Source organism: Mus musculus, chromosome 7, assembly GCF_000001635.26.
Source record: "Mus musculus strain C57BL/6J chromosome 7, GRCm38.p6 C57BL/6J".
NCBI classification, from domain to species: Eukaryota; Metazoa; Chordata; class Mammalia; order Rodentia; family Muridae; genus Mus; species Mus musculus.
In genome coordinates this window covers 96,950,502-96,971,441 of record NC_000073.6, presented here as the reverse complement: position 1 = coordinate 96,971,441, position 20,940 = coordinate 96,950,502, and the positions used below count along the sequence as shown (strand labels likewise).

At 40.9% G+C, this 20,940-nt stretch overlaps 1 protein-coding gene across 17 annotated transcripts in view; it reads right to left on the bottom strand.

Annotated features, from left to right (window-relative positions):
- Nars2 (asparaginyl-tRNA synthetase 2 (mitochondrial)(putative)) overlaps positions 1 to 20,603 on the bottom strand; it is a 113,920-nt gene extending 93,317 nt beyond the window's left edge. For 14 of the 17 annotated variants that reach the window (XR_378243.2, XR_001785554.2, XR_001785553.2 and 11 more), the window contains exons 1-4: positions 19,498 to 20,603; positions 15,389 to 15,498; positions 13,247 to 13,367; positions 11,631 to 11,771 (exon numbers count right to left, since the gene is read on the bottom strand). Coding sequence is in view for 4 of the 17 variants with exons in the window: in XM_006507816.2 (XP_006507879.1) it covers positions 11,631 to 11,771; positions 13,247 to 13,367; positions 15,389 to 15,498; positions 19,498 to 19,638 (513 nt within the window). In the remaining 13 variants the exon portion in view is untranslated. Of the gene's footprint in view, positions 1 to 11,630; positions 11,772 to 13,246; positions 13,368 to 15,384; positions 15,499 to 19,497 lie in introns of all 17 variants that reach the window. The other 3 variants (XM_006507817.4, XM_030242583.1, NM_153591.4) reach the window with 2 other exon arrangements.
- Positions 20,604 to 20,940: the final 337 nt, after the last annotated feature.

The window sequence follows — 20,940 nt, the reverse complement described above, 5'->3', positions numbered from 1 at the left end:
ATTCAAATCCCCAGTTTTTACTATATTAACAAATTTGATAGGTCTGGAATTTATGAAATTTTAACATCTTTTATAAGCTTACAGTAATAAATCAAAGAAACAATATCAAATACTAGGTAATATGCAACCATTATTAATAAGTACAACAATGGCCCTTTTTGTGGGTTTCTGAGACATAATCTTACTATGCAGCCCTGGTTGAAGTGATAATTACTAACCACAACTTCTGGCAAGCCTGCCTCAGTGTCCTTAGTACTTGAGATTACAGCCATGAACCAACACACTCTGGCTCTAGTGACTTCTTGAAAATATACATTTCAAAGTGTCATGTACACAAGCAGACACCACAAAATGAAACATTAGGATTATATGTTTTTAATATAATTAAAAACTTTAAAGTGAGAAGCTGGGGAGATGGTTTGGCCAGTGCTAAGAGCATGCTTGTTCTTCCAGAGGACCTGGGTTCGAGTCACTACACCTACATGGTGCTCACCAACATCCCTTTCTTCACTCTGGTTCCTGGGGGCCTCAAGCCACATCCTGGCATTCGAGGCCTTAGAATGCATGCGCTGCACACACATACATACAAGCAAAACACACATACACATCAAATATATATTTTTTAAAAACTAAAAGGTAAATTTACAGCATTTAAGTGTCTTGACTTTATAACTATTAACAATGCTAAAATTACTTCCAACCATTTAATTGTTTTTCTTATGTCAGATTTTTATAGTCTGCTCTATATTTTAAATTATTTTCAGATTTTATGAAAGCTCAAAATAATAAAGAAATATACAAAAGTAGGTAAAGTTTACTTGTCAGTGGATTGATGGCTTGTCAATAGCACCATCTAGTGGCCAAAACTATATAAAACTGTTCTAAAGCAGGTCTCTTCTCAGTTATTTAAAGTGTGGGACACACACACACACACACACCACCACTGCCGCCACCCTTTCTCTTTAGCTCTAGAGAGATTTTATATTTGTCTGGGTCAAGTACTATTAAAAGTCATATAAAAGGTGAATAAATAAATTTAGGAGATGACATGTAAATAGGCCCTTTTAAAGTATAATGGGATAAAATTGCATACTTATAATTTACTTTCCTCTGTTTAATCAAAACTATTTGCCTTAAAGCTATGATGCTCTTTGGTAGTCTTCCAGAAATGAGCTCTAGTGGACCTTTCCAAGAAGCAAGAAGTGTCCTGGTGAGGCAGAACGAGACTGACACAGGAAAATAGCACAGGCTTTATCTACTGGCTCACCACTGTCCTCCCACAAATATGACCAAAGTGGGAGACTGGATCCACCCTCTTCTCTGAACACTGTCAAGGAACTGTCAAGAGTCTGCAGAAACAAAATGGCTGCAGTTCAAAGGGCAGAATCTCAGACATGTGGGAACCAGATGGCTAGAGTGCTGCCCAGGTGTGTCAGGTACAGAACTGATTAGCACAAGACAGAAGAAACTATGCAAAGTTGTGAACAGAATAGTCCACAGAGATTGGCAGAGACAGGGACCAGTATTTGCTTGTTGGCTGGATGCTCACACAGCCAGATAGAATAATCAGGAAGGCTTGCCTCTATCAGTGTGGGGCAACCACTTTGGGAGTCAAATGACCCTTTCACAAAAAACACAGATATTTGCATTATGATTCACAACAGTAGCAAAATTACAGTTATGAAGTAGAAACAAAAATAATTTTATGATTGGGGGGGTCACCACAACATGCAGAACTGTATTATAGGGTCACAGCCTTAGGAAGGTTGAGGCCTAGACCATAACAAATAATCAGTAGTACACTGAGCCCTCTTTTAGACATGATAGACCAAAAGTACTGAATAGTTTTCAAGTAACTTAATGATATACCAGAACACAAACTGAGAACCTTTATAAATACCCTGTACTCACAAGGTAAAATCCACATCATCTGGTAGCAACTGAAAATCAAAAGGATACAAAGAGGAAAAATGCAACAGATTAATCAAAACTAACTTATAGGTGAGGCATTAAACATATATAAGTTCATAATTTTAAAACTAAACCTGTGTTCTGTATTTGAAGCTTCTGATTTGCATCTGCACAGATTTATATCTGTGCCCAGGAGTGGACCCTGTGCTACAGCCCTCCACACCCCAAACACACCCAAGACAGCGTGACCCCCAGAAGCTCTGACACACCCAGGCTTACAGGCTCACAGGCAGGACAGGCTCCAGCCAGAGCCAGCAAAGCCAGTTAACATCAGAGATAAACAGATGGTGAGAGACAAGCTCAAGAACACAAGCAACAGAAACCAATGCTACTTAGTATCAGAAGCCAGTTCTCCCACCACAGCAAGCCCTAGATATCCCAACACACCAGAAAAGCAAGATTCTAATCTAAAAATCCCATCTCATGATGATGACAGAGGACTTTAAGAAGGACATAAACCCTTAAAGAAATACAGGAGAATGCAGGTAAACAGCTAGAAGCCCTTAAAGAGGAAACACAGAAATCCCTTAAAGAAATACAGGAAAATACAACCAAACAGGTGAAGGAATTGAACAAAACAATCTAGGATCTAAAGATGGAAATAGAAACAATAAAGAAATCACAAAGGGAGACAACCCTGGAGATGGAAAACCTAGAAATTTTCAGGAGTCATAGATTCAAGCATCACCAACAGAATACAAGAGATAGAAGAGAGAATCTCAGGTGCAGAAGATACCATGGAAAACATTGACACAACAGTCAAAGAAAATACAAAATGCAAAAAGCTTCTAATGAAAAACATCAGGAGATCCAAGACACAATGAAAAGACCAAACAATAAGAACAATAGGTATAAGAGAGTGAAGATCCCCAACTCAAAGGGCAAGCAAACATCTACAACATAATTATAGAAGAAAACGTCCCTAACCTAAAGAAAGAGATGCCCACGAACATACAAGAAATAGATCTGACCAGAAAATAAATTCCTCTCATCACATAATAATCAAAACACCAAATGCACGAACAAAGAGAAAGTATTAAAAGCTGTGAGGGAAAAAGGCCAAGTAACATATAAAGGCAGACCCATCAGAATTACACCAGACTTCTCACCAGAGACTATGAAAGCCAGAAGAGCCTGGACAGATGTTATACAGACCCTAAGAGAACACAAATGCTAGCCCAGACTACTATACCCAGCAAAAATTTCAGTTACCATAGATGGAGAAACCATAGCTATTCCGTGACAAAATTTAAATAGTATCTTACCCAGCCCTACAAAATAGAAGGAAAATTCCAACAAAAGGAGGGAAACTACACCTAAGGAAAAGCAAGAAATTAATCTTCTCACAACAAACCCAAAAGAAGAGAGCCACACAAACATGATTCTACCTCTAACAAAGAAGCAACAATCACTGGTCCTTAATATCTCATAATATCAATGGACTCAATTCCCCAATAAAAAGACACAGAATAACAGACTGGATACATAAACAGAACTCAGCATTTTGTTGCATACAGGACACTTCAGTGACAAAGACAGACACTATCTCAAAGTAAAGGGCTGGAAAAAATTTTCCAAGCAAATGGTCCCAAGAAATAAGCTGGAGTAGCCATTGTAATATTGATAAAATCGACTTTCAACCAAAAGTTTTCAAAAAAGATGAGTAAGGACACTTCAACTTATCAAAAGAAAAATCTACCAAAATGAACTCTCAATTCTGAATATCTATGCCACAAATGCAAGAATACCCACATTTGAAAAAGAAATGTTACTAAAGCTCAAAGCACACATTGAACCTCATGCAACACTCTCATCAATGGACAAGTCATGGAAACAGAAACTAAACAGAGACACAGTGAAACTAACCGAAGTTATAAACCAAATGGATTTAACAGATATAGCTGAAGGGGTGCAGGAAGCCTTTCTCACAGAACACCCCCTCCCCTCCCCAGCTTTTCAGAGAGGGCCCAATCTGGCACGGAAATATTGCTATCCCATTTTCATGGTAGCACTCCCTAACGAACACCCCCACACACAACCCCCCTGGGAGTGACAGATGCCTGCTTAAGAATAAACATCCCTCAGCCCAGTGTTGCAGGGGCTAGCACTTCCCAGTGCAGGTGGTGCCTGTCCTTGGGAGAATTGAAGACTAAGCATTCTTGAAGAGATAATAAGTGCCTCACATTTGGGCCATGAGAGGAGGGCAATTAAGCGTTTCCAGACAGCTGTGGCCAGTTTGTAAAAAAACAAAAACAAAACAAAACAAAACCATACTAGTTCCTGATAGGACCATAAAGTTACTTCCCTGATAGGACCTTAAAGACTCTTCCCAGGTCAGAAGAGTACCCCTTCCCAGTTGCAGGATCCTGCCCCCCTGCCTGAACAATCATGTTTGAAGGATAACTTCCCTTGTCACCTCCCCCATAGCCCCTTCATCCCGAAGACTAAGAATCCCTGTTTATGCCTGTATAAAATCAGCAAGGCCCTAGACATAGGGTTGCACTCCTATCCTGGGCAGTAGGAAGGTTTGCAATCCGAGTCTGACTGGAATAAAAAGGCTCTTTTGTTTCACTACATCAGGTCAGCAGTTCTTAGAGTTCTTCTGGGAATCCCACGAGCTGGGAATAACAATATCTACAGAACATAACAATATCTACATAACATTTCACCCTAAATCAAAAGAATATACCTTCTTCTCAGCACTTCATGGTACCTTCTCCAAAACTGACCATATAATTGGTCACAAAACAAGCTTCAACAGATACAAGAAGATTGAAATAATCTCAAGCATTCTATAAGACCATCAAGAACTAAGGCTGGTCTTCAATAACAACAAAAACAACAGAAAGTCCTCATATACATGGAAGCTGAACAACTCTCTGCTCAATGATAACTTGGTCAGGGAAGAAATAAAGAAAGAAATTAAAGACTTTTTAGAATTTAGTGAAAATGAAGACACATCATACCAAAACTTATGGGACACAATGAAAGCAGTGCTAAGAGGAAAACTCAGCTCTGAGTGCCTACAAAAAGAAACTGGAGAGAGCATACACTAGCAGCTTAACAGCACACCTGAAAGTTTTCGAACAAAAAGAAGCAAATAGATACAAGAGGAGTAGGAGGCAGGAAATAATCAAACTCAGGGCTGAAATCAACCAAGTAGAAACAAAAAGAGCTATACAAAGAAACAAAACCAGGAGCTGGTTTATGGGAAAATCAACAAGATAGATAAACCCTTAGCCAGACTAACCAGAGGGCACTGAGACAGTATCCAATTAACAAAATCAGAAATGAAAAGGGAGACATAACAACTGAAACTGAATAAATTTTTAAAATCATCAGATCCTACTATAAAAGCATATATTCAACAAAACTGAAAAAACAAGATGAAACAGATGATTTTCTAGAAAGACAACAGGTATCAAAGTTAAATCAGGATCAGATAAACCATCTAAACAGTCCCACATCCCCTAAAGAAATAGAAGCAGTCGTTAAAAGTCTCCCAACCAAAAAGAGCCCAGGACCAGATGGTTTTAGTGCAGAATTCTATCAGACCTTTAAAGAAGACCTAATACTAATACTTTTCAAACTATTCCACAAAATAGAAACAAAAGGAAAACTACCTAATTTGTTCTATGAAACCATAGTTACACTGAACCTAACACACACAAAGACACAACAAAGAAAGAGAATTTCAGACCAATTTCCCTTTTGAGTATTAATATAAAAACACTCAATGAAAGTTTTGCAAACCGAATCCAAGAACACATCAAATGATCATTCACTATGATCAAGTAGGCTTCATCCAGGTAGCAGGGATAGTTCAATATAAGGAAATCCATCAACATAATCTACTATATAAACAAACTCAAAAAAAAAATCTCACATAATCATCTCATTAGATGCTGAAAAGGCCTTTGACAAAATGCAACACCCCTACATGTTAAAAGTCTTGAAAGATCAGGAATTCAAGGCCCATCCCTAAGCATAGCAAAAGCAATATCCAGTAAACTAGTAGCAAACTAAATGGAGAGAAACTTGAAGCAATCCTACTAAAATCAGGGACTAGAGAAGGCTGCCCATTCTCTATTCAATATAGAACTCAAATTCTAGCCAGAGCAATTAGACAACAGAAGAAGGTCAAAGGGATTAAAATTGGGAAGGAGGAAGTCAAGATATCAAAGCAACTCTCCTACCCCGCAAAATTCCACCAGAGAACTCCTACAGCTAATAAACAACTTCAGCAAAGCAGCTGGATATAAAATTAACTCAAACAAATCAGTACCCTTCCTCTACTCAAAGGATAAACAGGCTGAGAAAGAAATTAGGGAAACAGCACTCTTCACAATAGTCGCAAATAATATAAAATATCTTGGTGTGGTTCTAATCAAGCAAGTGAAAGATCTGTATGACAAGAACTTCAAGTCTTTTTTTTTTTTTAGATATTTTCTTTATTTACATTTCAAATATTATCCCCTTTCCTAGTTTCCCCTCCGAAAATCCCCTTCCCCCTTCCCCTCCCCCTGCTAATCAACCCACCCACTCCCGCTTCCTGGCCCTGGCATTCCCCTATACTGGGGCATAGAACCTTTGTAGGACCAAGGGCCTCTCCTCCCACTGATGACCGACTAGGCCATCCTCTGTTACATATGCAGTTAGAGCCATGAGCCCCACCATGTGTTTTCTTTGATTGGTGGTTTAGTCCCAGGGAGCTCTGGGGGTACTGGTTAGTTCATACTGTTGTTCCTCCTATGGGGCTGCTAACCCCCTCAGCTCCTTGGGTACTTTCTCTAGGTCCTCCATTGGGGACCCTGTGCTCTGTCCAATGGATGGCTATGAGCATCCACTTCTGTATTTGTCAAGCACTGGCAGAGCCTCTCAGGAGACAGCTTTATCAGGCTCCTGTCAGCAAGCTCTTATTGGCATCCACAATAGTGTCTGGGTTTGGTGGATGTTTATGGGATAGATTCCCAGGTGGGGCAGTCTCTGGATGGTCGTTCCTTCAGTCTCTGCTCTGAACTTTGTCTCTGTAACTCCTTCCATGGGTATTTTGTTCCCCCTTCTAAGAACGGTAAAAGTATCCACACTTTCGTCTTCCTTCTTCTTGAGTTTCATGTGTTTTGCAAATTGTGTCTTAGGTATTCTGAGCTTCTGGGCTAATATCCACTTATCAGTGAGTGCATATCATGTGTGTTCTTTTGTGACTGGGTTACCTCACTTAGGATGATATCCTCCAGATGCATGCATTTGTCCAAGAATTTCATAAATTCATTGTTTTTAATTGCTGAGCAGTACTCCATTGTGTAAATGTACCACATTTTCTTTATCCATTCCTCTGTTGAAGGACATCTGGGTTCTTTCCAGCTTCTGTCTATTATAATCTATATATATCTACTATGAACATAGTGGAGCCTGTGTCTTTATTACATGTTGAAGCATCTTCTGGGTATATACCTAGGAATGGTATAGCTAGGTCCTCAGTTAGAACTATTTCCAATTTTCTGAGGAACTGCCAGACTTATTTCCAGAGTAGTTGTATCAGCTTGCAATGCCACCAGTAATGGAGGAGTAGTCCTCTTTCTCCACATCCTCCCAACATCTGCTGTCACCTGAGTTTTTGATCTTAGCCATTCTGACTGGTGTGAGGTGGGATCTCAGGGTTGTTTTGATTTGCATTTCCCTGATGATTAAGGATGTTGAACATTTTTTTAGGTGCTTCTCGGCCATTCGGTATTCCTTAGTTGAGAATTCTTTGTTTAGCTCTGTACCCCATTTTTAAAATTTCTTTGAAGAAAGAAATCAAAGATCTTGGAAAATGGAAAAATCTCCCATGCTCATGAATTGGTAGGATTAATATAGTGAACATGGCCATCTTACCAAAAGCAATCTATAGATTCAATGCAATCCCCATCAAAATTCCAAATCAATTCTTCACAGAGATAGAAAGAGCCAATTCTCAAATTTATCTAGAATAACAAAAAACCCAGGATATAGAAAAGTATTCTCAACAATAAAAGAACCTCTGCAGAATCCCTGATCTCAAGCTGTACTACTGAGCAACAATGATTAAACAAACAAACAAACAAAAAACAAAACAAAACAACCCCCCCCCAAACTGCATGGTATTGGTACAGAGCCAGACAGGTAGAAAAATGGAATAGAATTGAAGACCCAGGAGCAGGACATGGTGGCACACGCCTTTAATCCCAGCACTTGGGAGGCAGAGGCAGAGGGGCAGAGGGGCAGAGGGGCAGAGGGGCAGAGGGGCAGAGGGGCAGAGGGGCAGAGGGGCAGAGGGGCAGAGAGGCAGAGACAGGCGGATTTCTAAGTTCAAGGCCAGTCTGGTCTACAGAGTGAGTTCCAGGTCAGCCAGGGCTACACAGAGAAACTCTGTCTCGAAAAACCGAAAAAGAAAAAAAAAATTGAAGACTCAGAAACAAATCCACATACCTATGGTCACTTGCTCTTTGACAAAGAAGGCAAAACCATCCAGTGGAAAAAAAGACAGCATATTCAACAAATGGTGCTGGTTCAAGTGGCAGTCAGCATGCAGAAGAATGCAAATTGATCCATTCTTATTTCCTTGTACAAAGCTCAAGTCCAAATGGATCAAGGACCTCAACATAAAACCAGACATAATGAATCTAACAGAAGTGGGAAAGAGCCTTGAACACATCGGCACAGGGGAAAATTTCCTGAACAGAACACCAATGGCTCAGGCTCAAAGATCAGTTATTGACAAATGGGATCTCATAAAATTGAAAACCTTCTGTAAGTCAAAGGACACTGTCAATAGGACAAAACAACAACCCACAGATTGGGAAAAAATCTTTACATCCAATAGAGGGCTAATATCCAATATATACAAAGAACTTAAGAAGTTAGACTTCAGGGAACCAAATAACCCTATTAAAAAGTGGGGTATATAGCTAAGAATCTTGAATGGCCGAGAAGCACCTAAAGAAATGTTCAACATCTTTAATCATCAGGAAAATGCAAATCAAAACAACCCTGAGATTCCACCTCACACTAGTCAGAATGGCTAAGATCAAGAATTCAGGTGACAGCAGATGCTGGCGAGGATGTGGAGAAAGAGGAACACTCCTCCATTGCTGGTGGGATTGCAAGCTGGCACAACTACTCTGGAAATAAGTCTGGCGGTTCCTCAGAAAATTGGAAATAATTCTACCTAAGGACCCAGCTTACCACTCCTGGGTATATACCCAGAAGATGCTCCAGCATGTAATAAGATACATGCTCCACTATGTTCACATCAACCATATTTATATTAGCTAGAAGCTGGAAAGAACCCAGATATCCCTCAATGGAGGAATGGATACAGAAAATGTGGTACATTTACACAATGGAGTACTACTCAGCTATTAAAAACAAATGACTTCATGAAATTCACAAGCAAATAGATGGAACTTGAAAATATTATCCTGAATGAGGTAACCCAGTCACAAAAGCACACACATGGTATGTACTCACTGATACGTGGATTATTAGTCCAAAAGCTCAGAATACTCATGATAAAACTCACAGACCAAATGAAGCTCAAGAAGAAGGAAGACCAAAGTTGGATGCTTCAGTACTACTTAGAAGGGGGAACAAAATAATCATGGAAGGTAAAGGGAAGGAGAAACCTGGGAAGGAGAGAGGCGGGGAAGGGGAAAAGGGGAGCAGAATGAGGTGTGGGAGGTGAGAGGGAGAAGTACAGAGGGTCAGGAAACTGAATGGAGGTGTGTAGCAGTGGCGGATGGGGAACTGTGGGTAGCCACTAGAAAGTCCCAGATGCCAGGGAAGCAAGAGGTTCCCAGGACCCAACTGGGATGACATTAGCCGAAATATCCAACGAAGGGGATAAAACATGTAAAGACCATATCCAGTAGATAGGCATGGCCCCCAGTTGAGGGATGGGCCACCCACCTATCTCAAAATTTTTAACCCAGAATTGTTTCTGTCTAAAGGAAATGAAGGGATAAAGAGTGGAGCAGAGACTGAAGGAAAGGACACCCAGAGACCGCTTTCCTAGGGACCTATCCCATCTGCAGACACTATTGCTGATGCCAAGAAGCTGTTTCTAACAGGAGCCTTGTATAGCTGTCCCCTGAGAGGATCTTCCAGAGCCTGACCAATACAGATGTGGATACACGCAGCCAAACATCAGACTGAGCGTGGAGACCCCAATGGAAGAGTTAGGGGAAGAAATGAAGGAGCTGGGGATTGCAACCTCGTAGGAAGAATAACAATATCAACTAATTGGATGCCCCAGAGCTTCCACTAAACCACCAACCAAAGCCATGTAGCATATGTAGCGGAGGATGGCTAGCTGGCAACAATTGGAGGAGAGGCCCTTGGGAAGAGAGAGAGAAAAGACATAAAAAACAAGTCCCAGGCAGGTGAAGTTGTGCAAGCCTGTAATTCTAGTTACTTAGGAGGCTGAGGTAGGAATATCACAAGTTCAAGGCCATCCTGGGCAATAAACAAGGTTAAAATTGGATCTTTTGCCCACAAGTGCAATGCCAAGTTCTCTAGCATGCTTGAGGCCCTGGATTCAGTGATCTATGTGATATTCTTAAGTGGCCTAACACAGGGATAATCTCAGAGACAACAAAAAAAAAAATTTTTTTTTAACTGATGGCTAAAAGCACCCTTCAGGAGCTCAGCATGATGGCACATGGCTAGCTATAAGGGGACTAAAATCAGGAGAATCGCAAAAGCTGGGAAGGCCTCAGTAACACAGCAAATAAAAAACGAAAGTCAAAAAAGCCCAAATCAATAAAAATGGCCAATTTATGTACCTAAGAACTTAACCAGCCCTAACAGAGAGACAAGCAAAGCTAGGCCAAAACACAGGAATTGAATTTTAAAACAAACAAACAAAAACATTGGTAAAGAGAAGCCAAAGGAAAAAGGTATGACTCAGAGGACCCAAGTTAAAAGAGGACATCAAGTCTCGATAGGAAAAATGAGAAAGCACGGGGGCAGCTGTTAGGATTCTGGGCTCATGACTGTAGCTCTCAAGCTTGGGACGCTGAGGCAAGAGTAGCTTGAGTTTGAGGCTATCTGGGCTACACGTGACGTCAGGAGAAGCCTATTTAAAAAGACCTTGTGGCTCAGTGGTTAAGGACACTTGTTGCTGTTCATAGGATGCTCAGTTCTCTAAGCTCACAGCTGTCTGTAACTCCAGGTGCAGGGGAATCTGGCACCCTCTTCTGGCTTCCACATGACACTCGAATTCACATATATGAATGCAAAATAGTCAGGCACTCATATACACAAGAGTCTACCAACCTGCAACTCTATATCCTAAAAAGTATTCAAAAATGAAGGTAAAGTAAGAGGTATTACAGATACAAACTTTCGGGGTCACAGACACATCCCTTCACAGTGCTGATGTCTTCATGGGTATAGTCATGTCCAAACTCATCAGACCATCTGCATTCAGTATGCACAGTTCTTTATGTCAGTTACTCCTCAACAATGCTATTCAACACATACAAGGAAAGAGAAGCGGGGAGGGGAGAGGACACATACGCATGTCTGTGACACTTAATCTTTTATGGAATAGAGTGTTTAGAACAAATGAGATCTTTCAGGAAAATGTTCCAGGCTTACAATTATTCAAATTCTGCATTAGAAGCTGAACACCTTACCTTAAAGTAGGAATGAATAGCAGCTGTGGCTTCACTGCGGACCCTCAATATAGAACCCAGAGCATTAGTCCTGCACCTCAGGTGAGGATACTGTCTCAGGTACTCCAGAGGGTGTCGCTCCTTATACTTTATAGGGAATGCCTGCCAAACATATGGGGAAGATTTAGAAGAAAACAAAAACAGTAGTGCTTTGGGAAGATGCTTTCCCTCTTTATTATTTAAAAAAAGTTAATTACATGTATTTGTATGTGTGCACGTGCACATTTCTGCATGCATGTGTGCGCACACACACACACACACACACACACACCACCACCACCACCAAATGTGTGAAGATCAGAGGACAACTTGGTTCTCTTTCAAGCATGTAGGTCACCAAGCCTGGAGATAAGCACCTTTATCCTTGGCGCGCTCTCCAGCACCTATTTCTTAACAGAATGGACTGTATCCCAATTACTCCTATCTGGTAACCACAGCAGTGGGGTGGAGTTAGGGAGATGCTGGGCTACAGCCAGCTTTACCACTTAGCAGTTAAATCACTCAATGTCGCTGAGGCCTACCTGTTGCTTACCAAGTTTCTACCCATTAGCTGTCAGTTTCTTACAACTAAAGGGGTTTGCATGTAATTTTTCAAAATAATTCACTTTGACATGTGAACTCAAAACACTACAGGCATAAAAGGCTTTCTACCACTATACATACACACAGTTGGTATTTCTCCCAATGTCTTGCAAGCCCACAAGCATAACTGATTAAGGTTGCTTTATTGTTTGTCAACTTATTATTATCTAACAGCAAGAGGGAGAGCAACAGCTTTCTTTCATTTAGCACAGTACTGAAGATTGGAAAAAAAATTAAAGGTAATTATCACTCTAGCCTGAAACATTTCCAACCTGTCCATACTTAGGTTTCAAAACTAACAAGACAAACATCTTCTCAAACAAAACCTGAAGTTTCAATTAAAGATAACAGCAAAGTTAAAAAGACAGCACACTGCTTCTGGTCCCCTCCATACTTCAGTTCTTGGATAAATATTGGTTTTTATGCTGTATAGAAACAGGTATCACACTTATTAGAGGTAAACTATAGTCCCATCAGTAGAGATTCAGAATTCTCTCATGTCTGAACATGTTAACTCTCAGCTAGGGGAGGGTTAGCATTTACCCATGGCAGGGTCTGAGCACCACAAGGGCAGGGGGCGGGCAGGGGGCACCACACATGTACAGGGTGAGGTCCTGGATTTGGAATTAGGAACAATATAAATTTAAAATAAATATATAACACTAAGCCAAAAGCATAAAAAGCAACAAGGGACAGTAATTATGCCCACTAGATATTTAAAATCAGTTCTAGCAAAAACAAAAGCCAACATCTAGAAGACAGACTTCAGAAGGGACAGGTACCCCGGAGATGCAGGGACTAATGAACACTGCACTCTCAGAAGCTGAAGCAATCACTACAACGTTACTTCACCCTAGGCTCTGTGGCCTGTTTCAATGATCAGGGAAGTCACAAATGAAACTCGCTCTAAGTGCCATCCTCACAACAGACTTAAACAGACCACTCATGTTTTAAATTAAACCTAAACAGCCCCCTAAAATTACCAGTAAACATACCTTGGCTTCACAGTCTCCAATAACCTCAATCTTTTCTGCCTTCAGTTCCACATTTTGCCTCTTGGACTGACTTTTGACCAGCTGCCCTTGGACTTGCACAGAACTCCCAAAAGTCAATTCTCTATAGCAACAAAAAAACTAAGATCAGAAAAGACACTATTGATAGCCTTCATTTCAGTTAAAATCTTGCTAAAGTATACAATGTCCAAAGTACCCTTAGTTAAATAACCTGCAGACACTCTTGCAGGACCAGGACTGTAAAAATGAGTTCCTTCAATTTTAAAAAGGGAACAAGGAGAGTTAACAATTTGCTCAAGTATTTAGAATTAATAAATTATATAGCTGTTAGGAGTTTTAGAGAGAGTGGGAGGAGAAAGAACTAGAATTCACTCAGTAGACTGGTATGGAACTCCATGAGTTTTGGAGGGAGTGGGAGGGGAAAGACCTAGAATTCACTCTTTTGACTGGCATGGAACTCAAAGAGAGCCACATACATCTGCCTCCCCAGTGCTGGGATAAAGGAATATCACCACCACCTCGCACATGTAGATTTTTGTTGCTGTTTTTGAAGAGGAGGTCCCATGTAGTGAAAATTTTGGTTTCTTTAAAAAACAGAAATAGAAGTGCAGTTTTTTTTTTTATTCCCAGATATGGGGATGTGGGGCTGCTTCAGATTGTCCATAGCAGCTATGAGTTGCCTCCTGCTTTAGCAGGGTTAAACAGAGCCATGCAACTGTTACCCTCACAGATATCATCAGAGGAACACAAACCTCTTTTTAAAGGTGGTCACAGTGGCTCAGTATGCTGGTGAGAGTAAGAAGGGCCCTCAGAAGCATTTAAATGTGTGGTCCTCAGTTGGTGGAACTGTTTGAAGATTAGGAGGTATGGCTTTGTGTCACTGAAGGATTAGGAGGTGGGCTTTGAGGGTACAAAAGCCCAAGCCATTCCCAGTTAGTGCACTCATTCTTTCTACCTCATACTTGTGGAACAAGGTGAAGCTCTCAATGACTGCTCCAGCAGAGTGCATGCCTGCTGCCATGCTCCCCAACATGATGGTATGGACTCTTAACATGAAACTATTGCGCACCCCCCAAAATGCTCATTCTTCTATACGTTGCTTTGGTTAAGGTATCACAACAATAGAAACGTAATTAAGACAGATTTTTGTCTTTCTGCCCAATTGAGACCCATCAGTCTTTGTAATATGCAATATGTAATATGTATTATGTAATATGTAATATGTAGTATGTTATTCCTAACAGTCCTTGGAATAGCAAAGTGCTCTTATTCTAGCAGAATTGTGTTCTGCTCCTTAGAGGTTATACTTTAACACAAAATGTTATTAGTTCTGACATCTGATAATGAGACCATAAAAGTTCCAGTTATTCTGGACAGGTGAGATGGCTCAATGGTTAAGAGCACTGGCTGCTCTTCCAGAGGTCCTGAGTTCAAATCCCAGCAACCACATGGTAGCTCATAACCATCTGTAATGGGATCTGATGCCCTCTTCTGGTGTGTCTGAAAACAGCTACAGTGTACTCATAACCAAAATAAACAAATAAAATTTTAAAAGAAAAGTTCCAGTTATTCAATAATAATTGGTTATTTTCCAACACTGTGTCAGAAGCTATGGACAAAAAATTGAATACATCATTTCTAACTTCAAAGACTGAGTCCTTAATGGAGTCTAGTAAGTTAATTACTAATTAATTTCCAAACAATGTTATCCATTCTATGAAGAATGGGTACAGGATACAATGGGAGCAGAGAAGCACCTGCTATGATTACAGGATATAGACACCAGATGATGTCTAAACTGGAACCACAACTAAAAACCTGGGACTGTATCAGGTAGAGGGACCAACATGCACAAGGTCAGAAGACAACAATTAGCGGAGGTCTGACTAGGTTTAAAAAGATTGGAGCAAAGCATGGGCAGAGGATACCAGCATGTGAAAATGTTAGACCTTAAGGGCTCCTGGTTCCTTTTTCTTCAAAGCTCTTTTTCACAGATATGCTTAGAAAGATCAATCATTCAGGTGTCAAATAAGACACACAATTAGGGAAGTTGAGAACACTAGAAAAGAAAAAGCAAAGAACTCTTTAGAAAAGAAAGAGGATAAAACAAACCTACCTACCTACCTACTGTCGAAGCTTGAATCCGCAACAATCTGAAGGCTTTCCAAAGAAGATCCGTCATTTACATGCAGGAACAAAACTTCCTTCTGGGATCTGACGGACCGGATCCATCCCTGAAAAGTATTGTTAAATGTGAGCTTAAAAACCAAACACTTTACATTTTCATTACACATTCAGAAAAAGACTGCTAGAGGTATTCACAATCTCTCAAAAGAGAAAAAAAAATTTACATGTTAGTGCCTTTCTCTTATGTCAGCCAGAGAGAGCATTAGATTGAAATATCATACAAGATTTTGTTGTGTTTACAAAATATCACACAAAACTTCTTAAAACCCAACAGTCTCATGAAGCTACGTATAGTAGTATACACCTGTGATCCAGCACTTGGGAAGCCAAGGCAAGAAGATCCCAAGTTTAAGGCTAACTTTGACTCTGCAGCTGTCTAGGTCTCAAACACAAAACAAAACAAAACAAAACAAAGGAAAACAAAGGAAAAAAGTATAATGAAATATACATATTAAAATGTCACAATGAAACAAATCTATTTTTTTTAATTCTTGTGGGTTAATACTAGATTTAAAAAACTATTTGTGTGTCGATATACATCATGTGTATAGCAGCGCCAGGAGAAGGTATTGGATCCCCTAGAGCTGGAGTTACACACAATTAGGAGCTGGCCTATGTGGGTACCGGGAGCTAAATTCTTGTCCTCTTATTCCTCTCAAAGAATCGTGAGTACTCTTAACCACAGAGCCATCTCTCCTGAACCTGAAACCCATTTCTTTGTATGTTAACCAAAAAATTAACATTTTAATAATATTATTATCAAAAACAGCCTCTTGAGCATTTTTCAAATGTGATCTTTTGCTACTGCAAAATTACTCTGCAGCAGGAACAGAAATGTTAACAACCAAGCAAATATAAATTTATGACAAAAAGAAAAGTCTCATTATGAACACATAGTGATACATAAACTTCAAAGACAGTCTTAACTTAAATGACAGGTATGTGCATGTACAAATGAGAAGTCTTCAAGTAGACCGCAAGACTGCTGACAGCTACATTCCCAACCTGAATTTAAACAGCACAGGAGTTAATAGAGAACAATGCTTCCAAAGACAAAGATACAGTGTGAGGTATCCCCTAAACGTATAGAACTGGATACAAAAAAATATTTCCTACTAACCAGGCTTGTGAAAAGCAAGAGATGAGACTACACACACACACACACACACACACACACACACCCTCCCTCCTATTACTACCATGTCTGTCGCTCAGCAACACCTACAGACACTATTACAGGTATGCACAAAATACTTTAAGGGAAAGAGGCACCCTTACTTGTTTTTAAGTTTATTGCTAGTACATAGATAACAATCTAATGTTTTTGTTGCTGTTTGTTTTTGAGACAAGGTCTGGGGTCCAGCACAGAACTTAAGAGAGATCCGCCTGCCACTGCCTCCCATGAACTGGGATTAAAGGTGTGCGCCATGACACTCTGCCTCTATATTTTCACTTATGTGTATGTGTACGTGTATGATATATATGTAAGAGCAGGTGCCCAGAGAGGCCAGAAGAGAGCACTTGAGTCCCTGAAGCTGGACTTAGGGTAGTTGAAAGCCTCCCTGTTTAGGTTCTGCTAATGAACTCAGCTCCTCTGGAAAAAAAAAAATTCTGGTTCTCTAGGTCAGTACCAAGTGCTCCAACTGCTGAGCCATCTCTCCCACACACACATTTTAAGTGAAAGAATATCTACTACCTATTGGACATGTGTCATGTTAAAAATAAAAGCTTACTTCCTTTATATACTGTCTCATACTGTTTCCATCTCATAAAAGTCCTAATGATTATCACACCTCTCTTACAAATAAGTAAACGGTGGCTCCAGGCTGTTAAATACAGTGCTGATGAACTGGTGTTCACGTGTGAACCCAAGGTTATGTGACTACAGAGGGGCCGCAGAGCATGAAGTGTAACCTACTCAGTCTCCTGTACAGGGCACTTCATCGCACCCAGCCCCCAACGGCACCCACAGTTGCTCAGTCTCGGTCAACGGTAACTTCGAAAGCACCACTCTTATGTTCATTTGTTGGAAAGTTCATATGGAGCACTTCTTATGTGCTTCTGTCCTAAATTCTAAGTACTGTGCTATTTAATCCTTACAAGGGCTAAACAAAGTGGCTGTGCGCATTTGTGAAAAGAACAGACACTTAGAAAAAAATTTAAAAGATAATCCAGGTAGAAAAAAATTATCAGGTAGTACACTTGGAACTCAAATACAGTTACTATTCTGAAGTATCAACGAGCTTCGCTAGAATGCTCTTTCCTTCCCGTCCTGCCTGGGAACACATCCTGCAGCTATGTACAGTCCATCAGTTACCCTACCTGGGGATACCATCCTCCAAGACAGCCTGATATGCAAGTAACACCTTCTTGAGCTTCACACAGCTCAGGAACTCCCTGTTTTCTTAGAGCTCGTTATTTGTACCACTCATAACCACCACGTTGCTGTAAACTAGGGCTAAACAGGAATATAATGTGAGTTTTACAGAGTTAGCTCCAAGGATAACAGCACTTTCTGCTCCTTCAGAGGACCCACATTTGGTTCCTAGTACCTTCTGGGGAAGCGCACAGCTCCTTGTAACTCCAGCTCCAAGGGATCTGACACCACCTACGGATCTCCATAGGTATTCCTATCTATGTGTCATAAACTCATGCAGACACACATACACAAATACAAGATAAAATTAATCTTTAAAAAGATTTGTCCTTACATTAAAAGTAAAAATAGGTAATGAATAACATGCTATTCAATTATACTCTGAATATCATTCACATGTAAACAATATAAACATATTTTTATTTTTGAATATATTTATATTTTTATATTTCCTTACTCCTCAAAGTTATTATATATTTTACTCTTACAACACACCTCCATGCAGTTGAAACACACTCAGGTGCTCAGAGCCACAAGTTGACTAGCAGTTTCCATATTATACCACTAAGCACCCAAATAAAAGGTCTGTTACCTCCGTAGTAGGTTCAGTTCATCTTTGACTCTTCTTTTGTTCATCACACAAATCAAGGTACAAAGAGTACAGCAAACAGTTTTGATAACTTTTGATTGGGATCATGGAACAAGTAATAAACCCAAAGAAATGCAAGGAAGAACAGCTTGGTCATAGTGCCAGATATCAGGAATATGGGTAAGACCTATTAGTTTATTTCAGTAATTCAAGAGGAAACAGCCAAGCACCAGTCTTACTCTTTCTGTGCTTTTAGGAATTTATTCAAAGCTGTCACAAATAACAGCATCTAACACTGACTGAGAGGCCTCTGTTCTAAATAGCCTGTCTTCATTAACCCGTTTAATTTTCAGAACTCTCCAAAATATAGACTATTATCTCCATTTTCATAAGAGAAACTGGGGCCTGAGGCACTGTCGTGACATGCCTATAAGTAACAAGCTACATAGTAGGGCAAGCGAATTAAGCCAAGGCAACTGCAGCCCTTAGCTTGTCAAACTACAACATTCTGCTCTTTCTCCTAGTTTAAATACATGGAAATCTCAGGAGCCTGAGTGACTGAAATTGAAAAGGTATGGATTCTCCTGTGTCCAACTTGTGTACAATGAGCCGCAGTGAGCAACTGAGGATAGCTATGAATGCAGCCCAACACGGACTCGTAAACTTTGAGACTTTTTAACTGGAGGGTAGAGGCGGTAACTCAAGTATGAACTTGGTAGGTGGAGACCTCATGTTGCAATGTCAAAAGGCTGGACACACCTGGAACCACTATTTCCTGCCAGCCAGGTGAACAGGAAAAAAGGAAAGACAGAATTTCTGTTCTCAAGGAACTAGGGCAAAGCATCCCAAGTTATTACTATAAAACTAAATAAATAAATAAATAAATAAGGGAGTGTTCATTTCAACTTTTCCGCATGATTAAAGTGTTTACAAGAAACCCCTAGGTGTCATGAAAACTCAGCTGCTGCACTTGTGATCGTCAGAACGATTTGCAAAAATAACAGTGCGGTCCCAGAAGTGTAGACTCTGGAGACAGCTCAAGTCAAGCAAGCTCAGGCAGCAGTCTTTCCACACACCCACCTGCACCGTTACGCACTCCCCTCTCGCGTCCTGGACCCTGAGGGCGTCCCGCACGCGCATTTTGGCAGACGCGCGGGGCCTGGGGCAGGAAACGGAGGAACAGAGGCGCAGCGCGCCGAGCAGGCGCCGGGCCCCGAGCATGGCGAGACCGGACAGGGTTCCACGGGATGCCGGGCTACGTCCCGGCTCACAGTCCCCGAGAGCAGCCTTTTTCAGCCGCGCAGTCCTGCCGTCATGCGCTCCTGTCGCTCTTCCCTCCGCGCCCCGAGCAGTTCCCACGGGACCCCACCTCCGCGTCCCGCTCCCGAAAGCACAGAAGGTTCGACTACACGGAACACAGCGGTCAGTGTCACACCGTACATGGGACCGGAGTGCAGACCCAGACTTAAAGCACGTTGCAACTGAGCTACGTCACCCCGTGCTCGCTCTTCCGTCATCACGCTGGGTGGAGTCTGAGCATGCGTGATTGTGTCCGGGAGCTCGTGAGGCGCCGCACCGGTAGGGGCGGTGCAGGAGCTGAGGTGGGCGGGGCTAAGGCGCAAGGGCTGTCTCAGGTTTCTCAGAAATAGCTACTGTTGGGTCATCTCTAGGGAGACTGAGGAATACTTGTGGGCAGTATTGACAGATGCAGAAGGCAAGTGTCTGTGCAGAGTCTTAGGGGTGGAGAGGAGTTCTGAGCTCTGGGAAGTCAGTCTCCAGACGTAGTACCTGCTGAAGTCACTGTTGGGTGGTAGCCAAACAATTCGTTGCTTAAAAAGGAGCTTTGCCTGCCAGAATGGGCAAATCTTTTCTCTTACTTGCATTTGTTTGAAAAGAAAAAAATGGCCTTTGCATATATTCAGCTACATTTTAAGTTTACACAAAAATATTTTTTCGTAACTCAGTGAGACACATGATAATGCTTTTATCTAGTTAAACAAGAAAAGGTCAAAATAAGGACTAATTAAGTTGCCACGATGAGACACCATACATAGTCCTGTTCATCAAGGAGCTTATGATGAAAAGATGTTGGTTGGGGAACAGAGACAGAGAGGGAGAGATAGAGACACAGAGACAGACAAAGAGACAGTGAGACAGAAACCGAGAGAAACCATCACATTATACCCAGCAAGAGCACACATAGATATGTGTGTGGTAAGTGGAGTGGCGACCCAGAGAAAGAGATAATTAGGCTGAGTTTGAGGAAGGTTAGAATTTTTCCAGATGAGAATGTCAGAAATTTTCCTGTAAGAGGAGGACAGGAAAATCTGCTGGGAAGGAAAATGGCCTGAAAGAATTGTAAAACTCTTCTCTGGACAGACTTGAAAATATCTCCAATAAAAATACTTTGGGGCACTTCTGGAACCTTGAGAAAGGAAAAATCAAAAACTTGTAGCCTTCCAAATATGTAGAGATAGCTTATATCTTAAAGTATAAAAGTATATTCGATACCCCCCCCAAAAA